The sequence below is a fragment of the Manis pentadactyla genome, chromosome 9 (assembly GCF_030020395.1).
Source record: "Manis pentadactyla isolate mManPen7 chromosome 9, mManPen7.hap1, whole genome shotgun sequence".
Taxonomy (NCBI): Eukaryota; Metazoa; Chordata; class Mammalia; order Pholidota; family Manidae; genus Manis; species Manis pentadactyla.
The window spans coordinates 73,387,597-73,404,642 of NC_080027.1; the positions used below are offsets into that span (position 1 = coordinate 73,387,597).

Here is a 17,046-nt window from a genome sequence, read left to right on the forward strand (position 1 = left end):
ACTTCAAGCTCTACTACAAAGCCACAGTAATCAAGACAATTTGGTACTGGCACAAGAACAGACCCATAGACCAATGGAACAGACTAGAGAGCCCAGATATAAACCCAAGCATATATGGTCAATTAATATACGATAAAGGAGCCATGGATATACAATGGGGAAATGACAGCCTCTTCAACAACTGGTGCTGGCAAACTGGACAGCTACACGCAAGAGAATGAAACTGGATTATTGTCTATCTCCATACACAAAAGTAAATTCGAAATGGACCAAATACCTGAATTTAAGTCATGAAACCATAAAACTCTTAGAAGACGACATAGGCAAAAAATCTCCTGAATATAAACATGAGCAACTTCTTCTTGAACACATCTCCTTGAGCAAGAGAAACAGAAGCAAAAATAAACACATTGCATTACATCAAACTAAAAAGCTTCTGTATAGCAAAGGACACCATCAACAGAACAAAAAGGCATCCTACAGTATGGGAGAATATGTTTGTAAATGACATATCCGACAAGGGGAGGGGCTAACATCCAAAATATATAAAGAACTCACACGCCTCACCACCCAAAAAGCAAATAACCCTATTTAAAAAATGGATGGAGGATTTGAACAGACAATTCTCCAAAGAAGAAATTCAGATGGCCAATATGCAATTGAAAAGATGCTCCACATCACTATCAGGGAAATGCAAATAAAAACCACAATGAGATATCACTTCACACCAGTTAGGATGGCCAGTATCGAAAAGACTAAGAACAACAAATGTTGGTGAGGATGCAGAGAAAGGGGAACCCTCCTACACTGCTGGTGGGAATGTAAGCTAATTCAACAATTGTGGAAAGCAATAGGAGGTTCCTCAAAAAACTAAAAATAGAAATACCATTTGACTCGGGAATTCCACTCCTAGGAATTAACCCAAAGAATATAATTTCTCAGATTCAAAAGACATATGCACCCCTATGTTTATTGCAAAACTATTCACAATAGCCAAAATATGGAAGCAACCTAATTGTCCATCAGTAAATGAATGGATAAAAAAGATGTGGTCATATACACAATGGAATACTATTCAGCCATAAGAAAGAAACAAATTCTACCATTTGCAACAACATGGATGGAGCTGGAGGATATTATGCTCAGTGAAATAAGCCAGGCAGAGAAAGACAAGTACCAAATGATTTCCCTCATTTGTGGAGAATAACAACGAAGCAAAACTGAAGGAACAAAACAGCAGCAGACTCACAGACTCCAAGAAGGGACTAGCGATTACCAAAGGGAGGGTTGGGGGGGGCAGGTGGGCAGGGAGGGAGAAGGGGGGATTGAAGGGTATTATGATTGGCACACATGGTGTGGGGGGGATCATGGGGAAGACAGTGTAGCACAGAGAAGGGAAATAGTGACTCTGTGGCATCTTACTACACTGATGGACAGTGACTGCAGTGGGATATGGAGGCTGACATGATAATATGGGTGAATGCAATAACCACATTGTTTTTTCATGTGAAACCTTCATAAGAGTGTGAGTGTATATCAATAATACCTTAATAAGAAAAAAAAAACTAAAAAGGTACCATTTCATAAGAGATCAAGAGCTATGTGTGCACTATGATTGTGTGGATATGGTTTAGCAGTCAATAAAAATGGTTCTGTAGGAATTATAATTCTCCCAGAGTATTCTCTAAAAAGTAAATAAGTACTGAGACTCAAAACCTTGCAAAAACATTAGGAGTCGTTCTTGTATTACAATCAATATGAAAATAGACATGTGCAGCACTGATATCCAGGTACCTGATACTAGAAAGGCTAGAAACCACAGATCCACAATGCATACAGATTTAAATGGCTGGATTATAATAGTAAACTAGTCTGGCCTTATTTACCTCTTCATACTTGTTATAGTCTCTCCAGAGCTGTTCAATGTTGATCATTGGATTAACACAACCTCGCTGATAAACTCTTCGGACAGCTGTTATTCTCTGATTTTCTGCATAAGATCCAACAGCTTCTCTGGTATTGGATAAGAAATGCCATCAATTACACTACAACTAAATCAACTGTTCACACAAAACAAGCTAAACTAAAAATACTTACACGCCTTTTAAGAAATTGATGTAATCCACCCAAATCTAAGAAATAAAATAAAATATTGGTATCTTTCTTGATATTTATTTCAAATTTGTTATATACTGTATATTAAAAAATGTTAACTCTACCTGATAAGACATAATTTCCATTCCAATTTTATCCAGTGCAAAGTCATATGCTTGAGCCATTTTTTCTCTGAAATAAATGTGAAGGATATGTTTAAAAAAAAATTGTACATTATTAAAATATCCAACTGAAACATCTTTTTTGTATAAACAGAAATATAGACATCTTTGCAAGTATATAGTTGCATTGTGTTTAGCTTGTTATTAAATTTATATGCCTTGTTTCCATTGTGATCTTATCAAAGATAAGGTCCATGTTTCACTTATCTCTATATAACTGCCAAATTTCCATGTAGCACATTAAAATGTGGAAATATCTAGTTCTCTAATTAGGAGGCAAGTTATATCTGAAGATCTACAACTCTGAAGTAAAATTTAGGGAGAAAGAACTTCCTCTTCAATGTAAGACAATAAAGGATAATGAGGAAAAGAAAATACAGAATTCTAGTTACAGAAATAATGGCCTGTTCAGTATATAAGTAGCATTTGAGAAGATCCTTCATTTAGATTCATTGAAAATGGATATGTGGGTATAAGTCATATGGGGAGGTCATACACAACAATAGAACAGCCAAAGATGCCTTGGAGTACTTAAGTAGGTCAATGCATTGTAACCTCACAAGAATGATGGCTGACAACTAATAAAATGCTTGTTATTAGTTCTGACAACAAGCCTGTGAACAAAGTGATTTGGTGTTGCAAATGTACAGTGTGTTTCAATATAGAAGAAGGGCATAGATGAGTCAATTTTCCAGAATAAGACTAATGTCAGTGGCTTTCTTTGAAGCACTTTTTCTTCTCAGAGAACCATGACTTCTCAAATTCTTAAGTCTCTTTCTTCCTGGAATTAAGAGAAGGTGTGAATTTATGTGGGATTGACTGTGTCCCTGGAGATTACCTGGATTCTTAAAATCCTGATTGAACTTACTTGTAACTTGGTAGTTTACCCTTGGTTTCTCGGACATATGAAAGATAACACTTCCATAAATCAATGTGCAAAACCTTCATAAGGCATCTCTGAAATAGCTGTAAATACAAGAAAATATTATCAGAATCCAGTTAATTTCACATATACATGGGTGAAATGGAACATTAAAAAAAATTTAGCTTTCATAAATTTATCTTACAAATAAATGTCAAATAACAAATCTTGCTTTCAGTTTATTTTTTAAGTGTTTTTTAATTGAAGTATAGTTAATATGTAATATTATACTGGTTTCAAGTATACAACACAGTGGTTCAACAGTTACCCATATCATTTAATCCTCACCCCAACAAGTGCAGTTACTACTGTCAACATAGGAAGATGTTACAGAACCACTGACTACATTCTCCATGCTGTACTTCTATCCCCAAGACCAACTTATATTATGACTGAGATTTTTGTGCCCCTCAGGTACCCCTCCACCAACTCCTATTTTCAGTTTAATCAAAATCATTCTCATGATTTTGGTCAGTACAGTATAATTTTTTCTTTTTCAAAATTTTGATTATGAACATTTTCAAGCACACAAAAAGTTGAACAAGTACAAAGAACTCCTATATAATCACTGCCTAGACTCAACAATTTTGTTAACATTTTACTGTTTGCCTTATCTATGGTAAGTCCTCAATTAAACTTCAGCATAATATTCAAAGTATGCTTAGGAGAACTCACCTTTTCAACCTTGTCATAATTTTTAGCTTTAATCTGAAGAGAAACAGAAAAATACAGGATTAATATCACTCTTTTTAGAGTATTAAAACACTGAGTTTTTTAACTAATCAGGCAAACTTTCCTCCTGCTTCTGCTCTCACAAACAACAAATAGAAGTTTGAACCCAACATGGGTAATATGCATTGTAAGTATGCCTTATGTAAATTGATTCTACATGGATAGATTTTCATAGTTATACTGGAATTTTGTGAATGTAAAATTGTGTTAGTCACAAGACAAATACGGAAATATATATATACATGGCATACTTGATTAGGACAAGTATCTATTGAAGACAAACTTTACTTAAAGCTTTCTTTCCCTGATAGCTACTACTAGAACAATCTGAATAGGGCAACAAAAAAAGATTTGCTGATTTTGACTGCACATAAATTTTAATTACTCAAGTCCGCCTCCAATCTTTCAGGCACTGTGCTAGGCACCAGGGCTACCACAGTACAGTCTTCCCATGTCCTTATACGGACTTACAGTAAGATGGGGAAAAGACAGGGTGCTATGGGATCATTTAGGATGAGCAAAAAACCCAGACTTGGAGAGATATGAAGACTTCTTGGAAAAAGTTAAGATGTTAAAGGTATTACATGGTGAAGAGGGAAGTTATTCCAAGCAAGAGGAATAGTATGTGCAAAGACCAAGGTTAAGTATTATTACATTTCCCTTTCTTTTCTTTGAGTGTTTTCATCAGATGGTAGGTGGAATTAGTTGCTTAATTGTGATGTATCAGCAAATCTGTTTCACCCTGAGATGAATTTGATTAAAGAAATCTTTAATTTCCCCCATTTTCTGGCTTACGATCCTACAGCTGAGAACTTTTTTTTTTTTTTACATGAAGAACATTATGTTTACTAGGCTCTCCCCTACAAACCCCATTACAGTCACTGCCCATCAGCATAGTAAGATGTTGTAGAATAACTACTTGTCTTCTCTGTGTTGCACAGCCCTCCCCTTTCCCCCACCCCCCACATTATACATGCTAATCACAATACCTCCTTTCTTCCCCGCCCTTATCCCTCCCTACCCTCCCATCCTCCCCAGTCTCTTTCCCTTTGATAACTGTTAGTCCATTCTTGGGTTCTGTGATTCTGCTGCTGTTTTGTTCCTTCAGTTTTTCCTTTGTTCTTATACTCCACAGATGAGTGAAATCATTTGGTATTTGTCTTTCTCCGCTTGGTTTATTTCACTGAGCATAATACCCTCTAGCTCCATCCATGTTGTTGCAAATGGTAGGATTTGTTTTCTTCTTATGGCTGAATAATATTCCATTGTGTATATGTACCACATCTTCTTTATCCATTCATCTACTGATGGACACTTAGGTTGCTTCCATTTCTTGGCTATTGTAAATAGTGTACAGCTGAGAACTTTTGATGACAGTCTTTTTCTTCTGTTGATAACTTGCTTTTTCTCTATGGAACTTGTACTATTTCCCCCTGATCCTCAGAGTTCATAAATTTTAACAGGATATGCCTAAATATGGGTCTGTGCTCTTCAAGGCAGTTTACTCAAGGCTCTGGAGTCAGACATTTTGGGTTCTCTATCCACTTAACCTTTTCCCTCATCTGAATAAGGGGGATAATTCTACCTGTTTTGTAGGGCCGTTAAGGACCCAATGAGTTAAATAAATGTGAAGCCATCAGAACACTGCCTGAAAGAGGGAGTAGTTGCTGTAATTTGTTACTATTGCCACAAATTTGGCCTAAAACCCTTTGGAGCTAGTCTCAGGTCCTTTTCAGCTCAAGAATTTTTGAAGTTATTGCCTCTCTCCCATCTGTTCTTTTCCACTTAGAGATCCTATTATGCATATTAGGTCTCCCTGTTTTATCTTCAAAATCTGTTTTTACTCTTTGAATTTTTGCTCTAAGTTTAAAATATTTCTTCCACTAGATTCTCCAAGCCACTAATTTGTCTCCATGTTACTGCTCTCCTCCATCTGACCTATTGACGTAGTTGATTAAAAATGGTTTTTGACGCCCGAGTTTTTTTTTTAATGCTATGCTTTCAATCTTGCTGTGCTCCTATAATTTTGTTCAAGTTGTTGCTTTCCTCCAGCAGGTGTTTTGTTGGTTGCCTGTCCTGACAGTTTTAGTTCATATTCCTTTCTTATCCTGGATCTTTACATATGCAGCTATTTGCTATTTTTTCTATCTGTTCACTGAAGGTCAGTGTTGGCAGTCTTGGAGTTGTAGTAGATCCCTTCCCTACCATGACAGCTGTGTTTTCAGCAAATAGGCTGCTGGTAGACCTCTGACAAAGAACTGGAAAGAAATCTTTGCTCAAAAGTAGGCAGGACTCAGCCTGACTATTCTGCTCCTTTTTTAATTCCTAGAAGTCAAGATGATACCAACATTCCTCTGGGGCAGAAAGTCAGGTGAAGGATTCCAAGTATTTCCATAGGTCACTTTCTTACTCTTTGCCCTGTGCTTTCCAGCAGCCTTCTTCTTTGAGTCTGCCATAGAACCTGAGGTTTCCTTGCATCCAGCTGCTTGGCTCAAAAGAGGTAAATATGTTGAGTTGAGAGTGGGAGTGAAGTAAGATGATTTCAAGTCACCAGTTTCCCAAATACTGATGATAGATACATACAGTTTTTACAACTGGCCAGGAAAACCAAAAACTACTCAATGGGAAAATGGGCAAATATGAATAGACAATTTACAGAAGAGAATACAAATAGTTAAAAATAATATGACAACATGTACAATTTTAAAATGGGAAAACAAAATAAGATGTCACTTACACCAATCAGAATTGTAAAAGCTTAAAAGGTATTAACACTACTGAAGCATGAAGAAAAGGGATTTCATAACATTGCTGAAGGAAATATGAACTGTTACAGCCTTTATGGAAAAACCACTGGCAAGAGCTATTTAAATAAAAAAGTAACATCTTTTGACCCAGAAATTTCATTCTAAGGATCTACCCTACAGAAATAAAAACACCAGGATATAAAGCTATTTGTATAAAGTTATTTACTGCAAACTTCAGAGCAGCAAAAACAGTTAACAAAGCAAATGTCCACCAACAGAGAAATGGTTTAATAAATTATGATGCATGGAAGACTATATACCCATATACAGCAAATCAGGGTTCTAACAGTAATTTGGGGAAATTTCTTTAAGATTTTATTGAATGGAAGATTTTTTAAATGTATATAATATAATCCATTTCTATAGAATGATAGTCAAAAATAAATTTTATTTGTATATTTGTATAGTTTGTATATGATTTTTATGAGCAGGGAGAAAATATGGAATACATACAAAGTTGTTAATGTCATGGTGGACAGTTTTATTTGTACAGGGAGGAACAGAGAGAAGAAACTGTACTTCATATATATGATTTCATTTGTGCATTTCACTAAAAATTATGTCTACACATGTGTAAAAAATATAGGCCAAAAAAACTTTGTCTTTATCCTAATTTGTCCAATCTTGGATTCATCAATTATTTACTGCTTCATTTAGTATTAGTTCAATACATACATATAGAGAAAGATACTTTCAACTAATATAGGAAGACTCTCTTGGCCTTGATACATGGCCATTGATTATCATTCATTAATTCAACCAATACTCTTTGACAGCCCCTCTATAGAACTTATACTGGCAGTATTAAAAGCTGCTATAATCTCATTCTTAAACATCATTTAATTTTTAAAAACACAGCTTGCTTTGGAAAAGCAGTGTGATAAATAGAACATGATCACATGGTATCAACTACTAAATCTCTCTCCCAGCATCTAATATTCCTACTTATAAAACGGAATGGTAACATCTGCTACAAAAGGTTTTCCAAGGATTGAAAAGAAAATAAAGTATCTAGATATTCCAGGTGTTTATAAATCATACCAAAAAACATAAGAGCTGAAGTATAAACTTTGTGATATCTTTTCTAACCATGGGTATGTAAACTAAATAGTCAAAAAGAGCGATGTTACTATCATTGACCCCATTTTGAGAGAAATGCAAAGGTTAAGCTGCAGGTCACATTCAAATTCCATTATTGGTGCAACTAGTACAACATGTGACACCCTGCCTTTGGTCATCCTACTACTAGTCCATTTCTCTTCTCTTAAAGATTATTAGCTCAAGAATTATTCACTAGTATATATATGAAAACATCTTACCTATAACTTAAATATTCTTAAATATATTTAGCAAACTTATGTACATTTGTATCTACCTGATAACCAAATATTGGCTTAACTTTTTAAAATAAAATTGATACTGCTTTGAATTTTGACATCACAGATTCTCAGATTTTTGTCATTAACCAATAGAAAGTGCCCCTATTTAAAGCCCATTATACATACATGTAATTTTGCAAAGCTTACCAGAACTTGTTCATCTTACCTATAAAAGTAATGTCATGTAATTTTTAAATTATCTTAATCTTTGGTTCTCAAACTTTAATGTGCAATCATTTGAGGTGACTGTTAAAGTGTGGATTTATTTTTTAATAGGAACTTTTGCTTTTTAATAAGAAATGTGGTTATATTACTTTTGTAATTTAAAAAATGATTATAAGAAAAACTTGGTAATTTTTAGTATTTATCCTTCTTATATCTTAATATGCTGTTTATAATAAAACTTTGTCATACAAATGCACTATTATTGATGATTCATATGAATCTTACAAAGATATGAAAAGTTGCTGTGGAGGGAAAGGAATAAAAAATTTTAAGTTGTCAACTTCCTAATAATTATTTGTTTTATAAAGAGGGAAGATAACTGGAATACTATAAAGATTAAACTTTAAATTCAAATGAGTGGTTATTTGGGGCAGAGTGAAACAAGTATAACATATTGAATAAACACAGATCTGTTTCTGATACTTTTGAACACTTCCTATTTCCAGTGCTTTGTTAACTTCCACAAGCATTAACTCAACATTTTCTTTTGGAACTAAAACTATCCTCTGGACAATTACTGGAACTAGTGATTACTTACAAGAGATTATTTAATTTGAAAAATAAAAACCTTGCCAGAAGAAAAAAATGTCTAGTTAATTAACAGGCTATGTTAACATCCATTAACAGTTCAGATTATCTATACCTTTTACTGCAACATCTTTCTATGGAGAGCTATAGAAATCACACTATAAACTGTTGAAAAATAAATTAACTTTCTCTGTTATGAATGTTTTTCGTATTTCACTGAACATTTTATAAAACATTGGTATTATTGGTCTAACATTTTATTTATCGGAGAAATAAACCTCCACATGTCAACAGCATTTTGGCTGATTTCCTCAATTTTTTTTCTTACACCTTGGGGGAAAAAAGCAAACCCCACAAAATCAAAATATTTTTAATATTATTTTTTAAATTGTCAATTATAAGAATAGTAATTGTACAATTAATTTTAAATGGTTCAAAAACACATTTGACAAAGGAACCCAACTGACATAACTCTATAGAGGAAAGTAAACAAGTGAAATAATCTAAAGGAAAAAAGTCTCTACATATTTAGATTTTCATATAACCCATTTGGGACAGGTCAATGCATTTGTTTTCTGACACTGCTGGACAACACATCAGAGGCACAGCTAGGGCTTATCTCAAGTAATTTTACATGCAAGTTGCTTCCAATAAATGTGATAAATTGCAAAACTCACATTCCTAATTTGTTTCCTACATATTTTCTACTCTAAAGTGTAACATCATATGCACTTTTGTGGGTTTGAAGACAATCACTTTGGGTTATAGAGCTGCAGAAGCTGCTGGATTCTGCTTAAGCTTAGCCCAAATTTTAAAACCTGAGAGCAAATGGAATCCTAAATATAAACCCCATCTTCTATTAATGTACTAGTCTTTTCACTATTTTTCTGCTACTTCCCAATTTCTCATATACTGAAAAATATGTCTTGGAAGATTACAGAGTATAAGTAGTTTTAAAGAATTTGGGAAATACTGAAGAACGGAACTTTAAGAATGTTAAGAATATCAGCCGATTTTTAAGTTGTTGGAGTAGCTATCCTTTCCACCACCCAGAGCCAGTTTTAAAGATATCAGGAAAGGAGTGTCTGCAAATAAGTTCACTTTTATTAAAAAAAATAATGATGTGCCTATGCGGCAGGCTCTTTCTAGCCCTGGAAGTACAGTGCTGGATTAAACTAAGTTTTGTAACTCAGGGAGTTATATTTCAGTGAGGGAATTAGATAAAGAAACTAGGTAGTTTTAAATGCTTATCTGTACTTCCTATTTTTTCCTAGAATATTGTGTACTACTTCTATAATTCATAACTTTCCTACTAAATGTAGTTACAAATGTATGACTATATATATATATATACATATACACAGATTTAGACTTGATGTCCCATAATTTTAAGTTCTTCCAGAAACTTCAAATGTGTTACAGGAATAATACATTTGTTAAATAAAGGTACAGACTACTGTTATATTTCCACTATGATAAAAATTAAAATGTGCTAAGCAAAAATACAACTATTTGCAGTTATACGTTAAGTTTACATTTACTTTGATTCTTTGTACTAACTAAATTAGGTGTTAACTAATCTACTTTTCTGAACCAACTAAAAACTATTTGTAGTGTGTGCTTAGATTTACCAAGTGGATATGAGAATATGAATCTGATTTCTAATAAAGAGCTTAATGTCTAGTAATAGCTATCCATAAATTGTTGGAAAGAACACAGGACTAAAGTATTTTATGTTCAATGTCCTATAAAATTTAGAGGAAGGGGAGTTCCATAAAAATTAGAATTACCAAGGAAAGTTGACTGAGCAGGTGGAATCCAGGCCATTAATTAGAAAAAAGATTTGTGTAAGTCATTTAAAACATGAGTTTCTGAAGTTTTCTGTGTTGTAGTGAAGAAAGACACTTACACAAGAAAAAACATGTATTAGAAAAATAGATTGGCTAATTGTGGTGGAGTTCCATTACATAGTGCCTAAAAAGCTAAGCAGGATTTAAATCTGGTACACAAAAAACTGAACTGTCACCCAATAACAAAAACTATGGCTCATCTGGGGTGGCGGGGGAAGGTGGGAAAGAGAAGTGGTTTGCAGTGCCACAGCATGAGGCAAGTAGACACTAGCTTCAAAAATAGACAAGAAGCTATTGCTTTCATCTTTCAGTAGGAAATTAGTGGCCTGGGCTTGCAGGAGAGGGAACAGAGAGAAAAACAGTAATATAGAGGGGAAACAATACAAGTTTTTTTCATGGGAACAAAAACGGAAAATGTATGGTAGTTGTGGTACTTTTTTATTAGGTTTAATGAGATGACCATATATAAGTCAGGTAAAAATTGCTTAAAGTTAAGAGATAAGGTATTGGTTTTCAAATAAGACAATGTGATTAAAGATGTTTACTTGAATCACTTGTTTAAAAAAATGTTTCTTATATGTATCTAGTGCATATAATACCTAAGGAATTAAGTGTTTTCTCTGTTTCAGAGAATATACAGACAATACTAATTTCTCAAACATATCCATTACCAGGCAGACAAAGGGAAGAGAAGCCTAAAGAATACGTGAAATTAAGAGAAAAAAATAAAATCATTTCTAACAAGTCAAAGGACAACACTATAAGAAAGAGCTATTGGACGATGGGGTATGCCACAGGTCAAAAGGAATAAGATGTAGAAAAGATTAGTAGATCTTTATCAGTAAATGTTCCCCCTTCATCAGTAAATGTTATTTACTATCTTTAGTAAAAAGAATTACAGAAATGTAATTCTTAATTCTAAGAATTAAGTTATTGTTAATCTATTATAAATTTACATTTAGAATTGAAAACAATGACAAAATACTGCACATACTAATAGCATTTGTTAAATAATTATGCAAGCACTTCTCTAAGAATTTTTTTTGTAGTTGATATGTACATAATCTTATATTGGTTTCAAGTATGCAACACAGCAGTTCAAGTTATCCATCTAAGAATTTCTATGTATTAACTCATTCAATCCTTAGAACACTAAAGTAATTATTTACTTTATTATACCATACTATATTATACTTTATTATACTATCATACTGAGAATACTGAGGCACAAGAAGGTTTATTAATTTGCTTAAGATTGCACAACTATACTCTTAGGCACTACACTATACTGCTCTTTAGCAAGACGTGTATGATGATGTTCACTAAAGAGTGCTTATAATACAGAAAACCTGGATCCCTAAATGATTAAAGGCAGAATAACTAAATTATGCTTTTGTATAAATGACAGAATGGGTTATGCATATTACAAAAAACTTTAAAAGCACTGATGTATAGCTGTAATAGAGAATGAAATTATGTTCACTATATATTATCTTCAGAAGTGGAATTTTGATAATACATGCATATTTGGTATGTTTACCTATCTATCTACCTGTCTTCCCCACCCTGCCCCTTTCTCTTATTAATATCTATCTATCTACCTACCTACCTACCTATCATGCAAGAGAAACAGCAGAAATGAGAAATACAATATTGTTAGCCAAATCTGTTACCACTGGGAGAATTAAGATACTTTTTGTTTCAGTTGTGTATTTCCACAACACATTTCAATCCTAGAATGCAATTTCACAGCAGTAAAGAGAGCTTTCTTATTTTTTAAGAGAAGACAAAGACAATCATAGCTGAATTGAAGCAGTAAATTCTTCTGAGTAATTCATTGGAATTTTTCTCTTGCTATAAAAATCTCCATTTAAAATTAATTTATAAATGCTCTCAAATTCTCAGCTAGCCCTATGAAGCTAAAAAGTTAAAATAATTGCTAGGTATCAGGCAAAAGTCATTTCAAAGAAGACTGTCAAACAAGGTAAATTTTTGACATAGATTTGATTTTGTCCCAATTTTCAGGGCATCTGTCAACAATAATCACTTGGTATCTATAGATTCAGCCTGTTTTACTTAATATAAATGTCCAAACTCTTAGTTACCAGTAAACTATCAATGCCGGACATTACTGGAAATAAAACAGAATATTTTACTTTTTGAGAAAAGTGAGTAATTTGGTCTGAAATAGCAAAAGTCATAAATCAATCTTCATTACTTAATTGATTTTACTACTCTAGTTCCACTATGCCACCTCCCCCATCACTCTCAAAATTGATACATGGCATAGATCTTCAGCAATAAATCAAAACTAGAGTAAGAAATGTGTACAATTATTTGAGATTTTCAAGCTACCATGAATGTCAGAGAACCAAGTTTATAAGCCACTGATTTTTAAAATGGTTATCAGTTCCGTACCGTGCAGCCAGAGTGGTGCTCAAGTAGATGTGTTGACTCACTTTCCTGAAAGGTCCAGGATCAGTTTCTTTCATTAATTTAGTATTTTCTATCCTGCTATCTTAATAGTCAGCTTTTATGAATTATTCTCTCAATAAAATGAAAAGCCTTCCAGGCAAACTTAAAATATTATTCAATAGAATTTATCTAGGATTACTACAAGAACTTTATATATTGCCTTTGAAAATATCTCATGTACTGAGTTAATCTCCCATTTGCAAACACAACTTTTTAAAGTGTGCATGGGGCAATCTTGGAGTAAAAATCCATTTACTTAAATCTCTCTACAATTTTCATCTCTCATTACTTCTCACTGCATACAAATTGAGAATGGCTACTTTCAAGAAATTAACAATTGAATTATCATTGGACGAAAGCCTTAGTCAGTCAGTCATACCTCTTCTCTATGTATATCATTCTAGTTTCACTAATCAAGATAGTTTCCTTCCCATTTTGATAGATTCCTATCAGAATACCATTTTGGTTGCCTAATTTTTCAATGGTATCAAATGACAAATTTTTCTATTCATTTCTTTGTATCTAATTCTACACTTATACCCTGAATCAAGTATAACATTTATTCTAGAAACCTAGTATCATGGTAATGTCATCTAGTTTTTCATAAAACCACTTTTCAGAAGCCAGATTAAGCTTCTAAAATGAAGTGGATACAAATTCTGTGGCATATGCTTCTCTACTTTTTGAGCAACTTGCGTGATCTTCCAGTATTTCTCCACCAAATTCATGAATGTGGAAAAAATCCATTTCCCCATCCTACAAAGCTTTCAGTTCATTACTCAGATTAAAACAAAATACTGTTATCAATGCCATTTAACTACTCTTTAGATCAGATGACATTTTCCAAAGAGACACCACCAGAAGAATTAACTTCAAATTCTATATGAAATACTGGTATTAAGGTTATAGTAGACAAGAATGAAATAAATATTATACTGAAATTCCTACTCTAAAAAGAGGTCCCCACTGTGCTGCCACTGAAGTGTAGAGAAAATGGAAAGAGAAAAACCCTGAGCAAGCAGCTCTGGGTCAAGATGATACTAGAGCCTATAAATTAAGTCTGGTGAAAGGCCTGGAATCTAATAAACATATGACCATTCTTTCTAGTGGATTCTAATATATGGGTCTAATTTTGTCCAGTATTTATGTAATAAGATTAGTGGAGCTGTCAGATTATCAAAAGCTGTGACATGTAAAAATAGGAAAAATCAGGGAAATGCAAATTAAAACCACAATGAGATATCACATCAGTAAGGACGGCCAGCATCGAAGACTAAGAACAACAAATGCTGGTGAGGATGCGGAGAAAGGGGAATTCTCCTACACTGCTGGCGGGAATGTAAGCTAATTCAACCATGTGGAAAGCAATATGGAGGTTCCTCAAAAAACTAAAATCAGAAATACCATTTGACCTGGAAATCCCACTCCTTGTAATTTACTAAAGAATACAACTTCTCAGACTCAAAAAGACATATGCACCCCTATTTTATTGCAGCACTATTTACAATAGCCAAGATATGGAAGCAACCTAAGTGTCCATCAGTAGATGAATGGATAAAGATGTGGTACATATACACAATGGAATACTATTCAGCCATAAGAAATAAAGAAATCCTACCATTTGCAACAACATGGATGGAGCTGGAGGATACTATGCTCAGTGAAATAAGCCAGGCAGAGAAAGACAAGTGCCAAAAGATTTCCCTCATTTGTGGGTATAACAAAGCAAAACTGAAGGAACAAAATAGCAGCAGACTCACAGACTCCAAGGGACTAATGGTTACCAAAGGGGAGGGGTGTGGGAGGGCAGGTCGGGAGGGAGAAGGGCATTATGTTTAGTACACATGCTGTGGGGGGTCACGGGTAAAACAGTGTAGCACAGAGAAGGCAAATAGTGACTCTGTGGCATCTTCCTACACTGATGGACAGTGACTGCACTGGGGTACGGGTGGGGACTTGAGTAAATGTAGTAACCACGTTTTTTCATGTGAAATCTTCAGAAGAGTGTATCTCAATAATACCTTAATAAAAATTTCAAAAAAAATAAACAGGAAGAAGGCAGTGTGACAATAAAAGCTGAGAATAGAGTCATTCAGCTGCAAGACAAGGACCACAGACTGCGAGCCAACTACCAGAAACTAGGAAGAAGCAAGGTGGGATTTCCCTGCAGGTTTCAGGGAGAGCATGGTTCTTCCAATACCTTGATCATGGAATTCTAGCCTCCAGAACTATGAGACAATCAATGTTCTAAACCACCCAGAAAAAAAAAAAAGTAATAGGAAAAAAACTGCTTCCTAATGCTCAGTTTCTCAAAGAAGCCAATCTCCAGAAAGCCTCTCCCCAATCACTACCTAAACCTGAAGAAGGACAGGAGGATGGGGACAAGACCATTATTCTGTTCACCTCCCCACATTCCCTCATCATCTCACCATATGCACAAAACAAGGCATAAAATACCCTATAGATACCTTTCAAAATGCTACAGTTGAGATACATGGTTGGATAAGAGGGTGTGCACGTTAGAAAACCACATTTTATTAAGTGTTTACTTCACCATTGGGAAAACAAGCTTAAAACTAATGTTAAGCAATACAAATATAATCTTTATCATAAAACTCACTTCAAAGGGATCTGATTCTTGAAGATGCCTTTATCTTTTCTGATTTTGATGCCTATTATTTTCAATGACCTTACTGAATAGCTCAAGAAAATCTGTACTGTGATTCAAGATTTTTCTTCATGTTTTATAGTCGAATCAACTTCACGGAAGGAAATACACAACCAACAACAAACACACCCTTATAAAATCTACTCAAAACCATCACCATAACATACAAATATCCAAATCCTCATGTCCAATGCTGAGTTGCAAGAATATAAAAAGCTCAAGAAAAATAACTTGTAAGTGTTAAGGTTTAAATGGAAAATTATAGATTGGCTAAGTGAAAATCTAAGCACAAAACATGTATTTGAAAGAAAAGTATTGTTCTTTTATCTCAGGATATTTATCCTATCTGACATTAAAATGAAAGCAATAAAGGTAACATACATTCAAATGTTTTATCAAAATTACTTGAACTTCTAAATAGCAAATCATGCTTAAGTTTAAAGTTTCCCTTAATTAGTGTTCTTGCCAATAAGAAAAAACAAAACAGAAAAAATGGCATAAAGGTATCAGAAAAAGAAATCCAAACAGTCTTTAACATATGAAACCATGCTCAATCTCATTCGTAAGAGAAATTCAAGTCAAAACCACATTGAGATTATAGTTCTTTTAATCTATCAATACTGGTGAAAATTAAAAGGTGTAATAGTATATTGCATTAAGAGGATGTAAGGAAGTGGGGCCTTTTAAGGATTTTATCAATGGGATTTTAAATTGTTACAGTGTCTGTGGAAGGCAATTTGGATACAGACAATTCAAAAAATCCCACTTACTCTTTGATGTAGCAATTCTTCATCTAGAAATTTCATCTGTAGATATATTCACACAAATGGAAATAACATATATAGAGATATTCAATGCAGTAATGACTGTAATAAGATGGGTTTGGAAAAACCTAAATATCCTTCAGCAGGATACAGGCTAAACAAGATACTGGAATACTAAATACTTACAAAAAAATTGTAATAACAGCCTCTCTAAAATTTGTTTAAGAAAAAAAAAGCAAGGTGTTAGAGCATAAGAGGTCATTATTCATGTTCAGAGGTGAGGGAAGAAAATAAGCTGAGCATTTCCACTGGGGAGGAGAACTGGGTGGCTCAAGAATAGGTGGACAAAAGACTATTCACACTGTAGGTCCTTTGTATCATGGATTTTTGAACCATATATACATTTTTAAAAATACATGT

At 33.8% G+C, this 17,046-nt stretch overlaps 1 protein-coding gene across 2 annotated transcripts in view; it reads right to left on the minus strand.

Moving 5' to 3' along the window:
* CSTF3 (cleavage stimulation factor subunit 3) overlaps positions 1–17,046 on the minus strand; it is an 80,287-nt gene that overhangs the window by 32,974 nt on the left and 30,267 nt on the right. For both annotated transcript variants that reach the window (XM_036891753.2, XM_036891752.2), the window contains 5 exons: positions 3,874–3,906; positions 3,145–3,242; positions 2,220–2,286; positions 2,098–2,132; positions 1,887–2,013 (listed from right to left, as the gene is read on the minus strand). In XM_036891753.2, the coding sequence (XP_036747648.1) occupies positions 1,887–2,013; positions 2,098–2,132; positions 2,220–2,286; positions 3,145–3,242; positions 3,874–3,906 (360 nt within the window). The remainder of the gene's footprint in view (positions 1–1,886; positions 2,014–2,097; positions 2,133–2,219; positions 2,287–3,144; positions 3,243–3,873; positions 3,907–17,046) is intronic.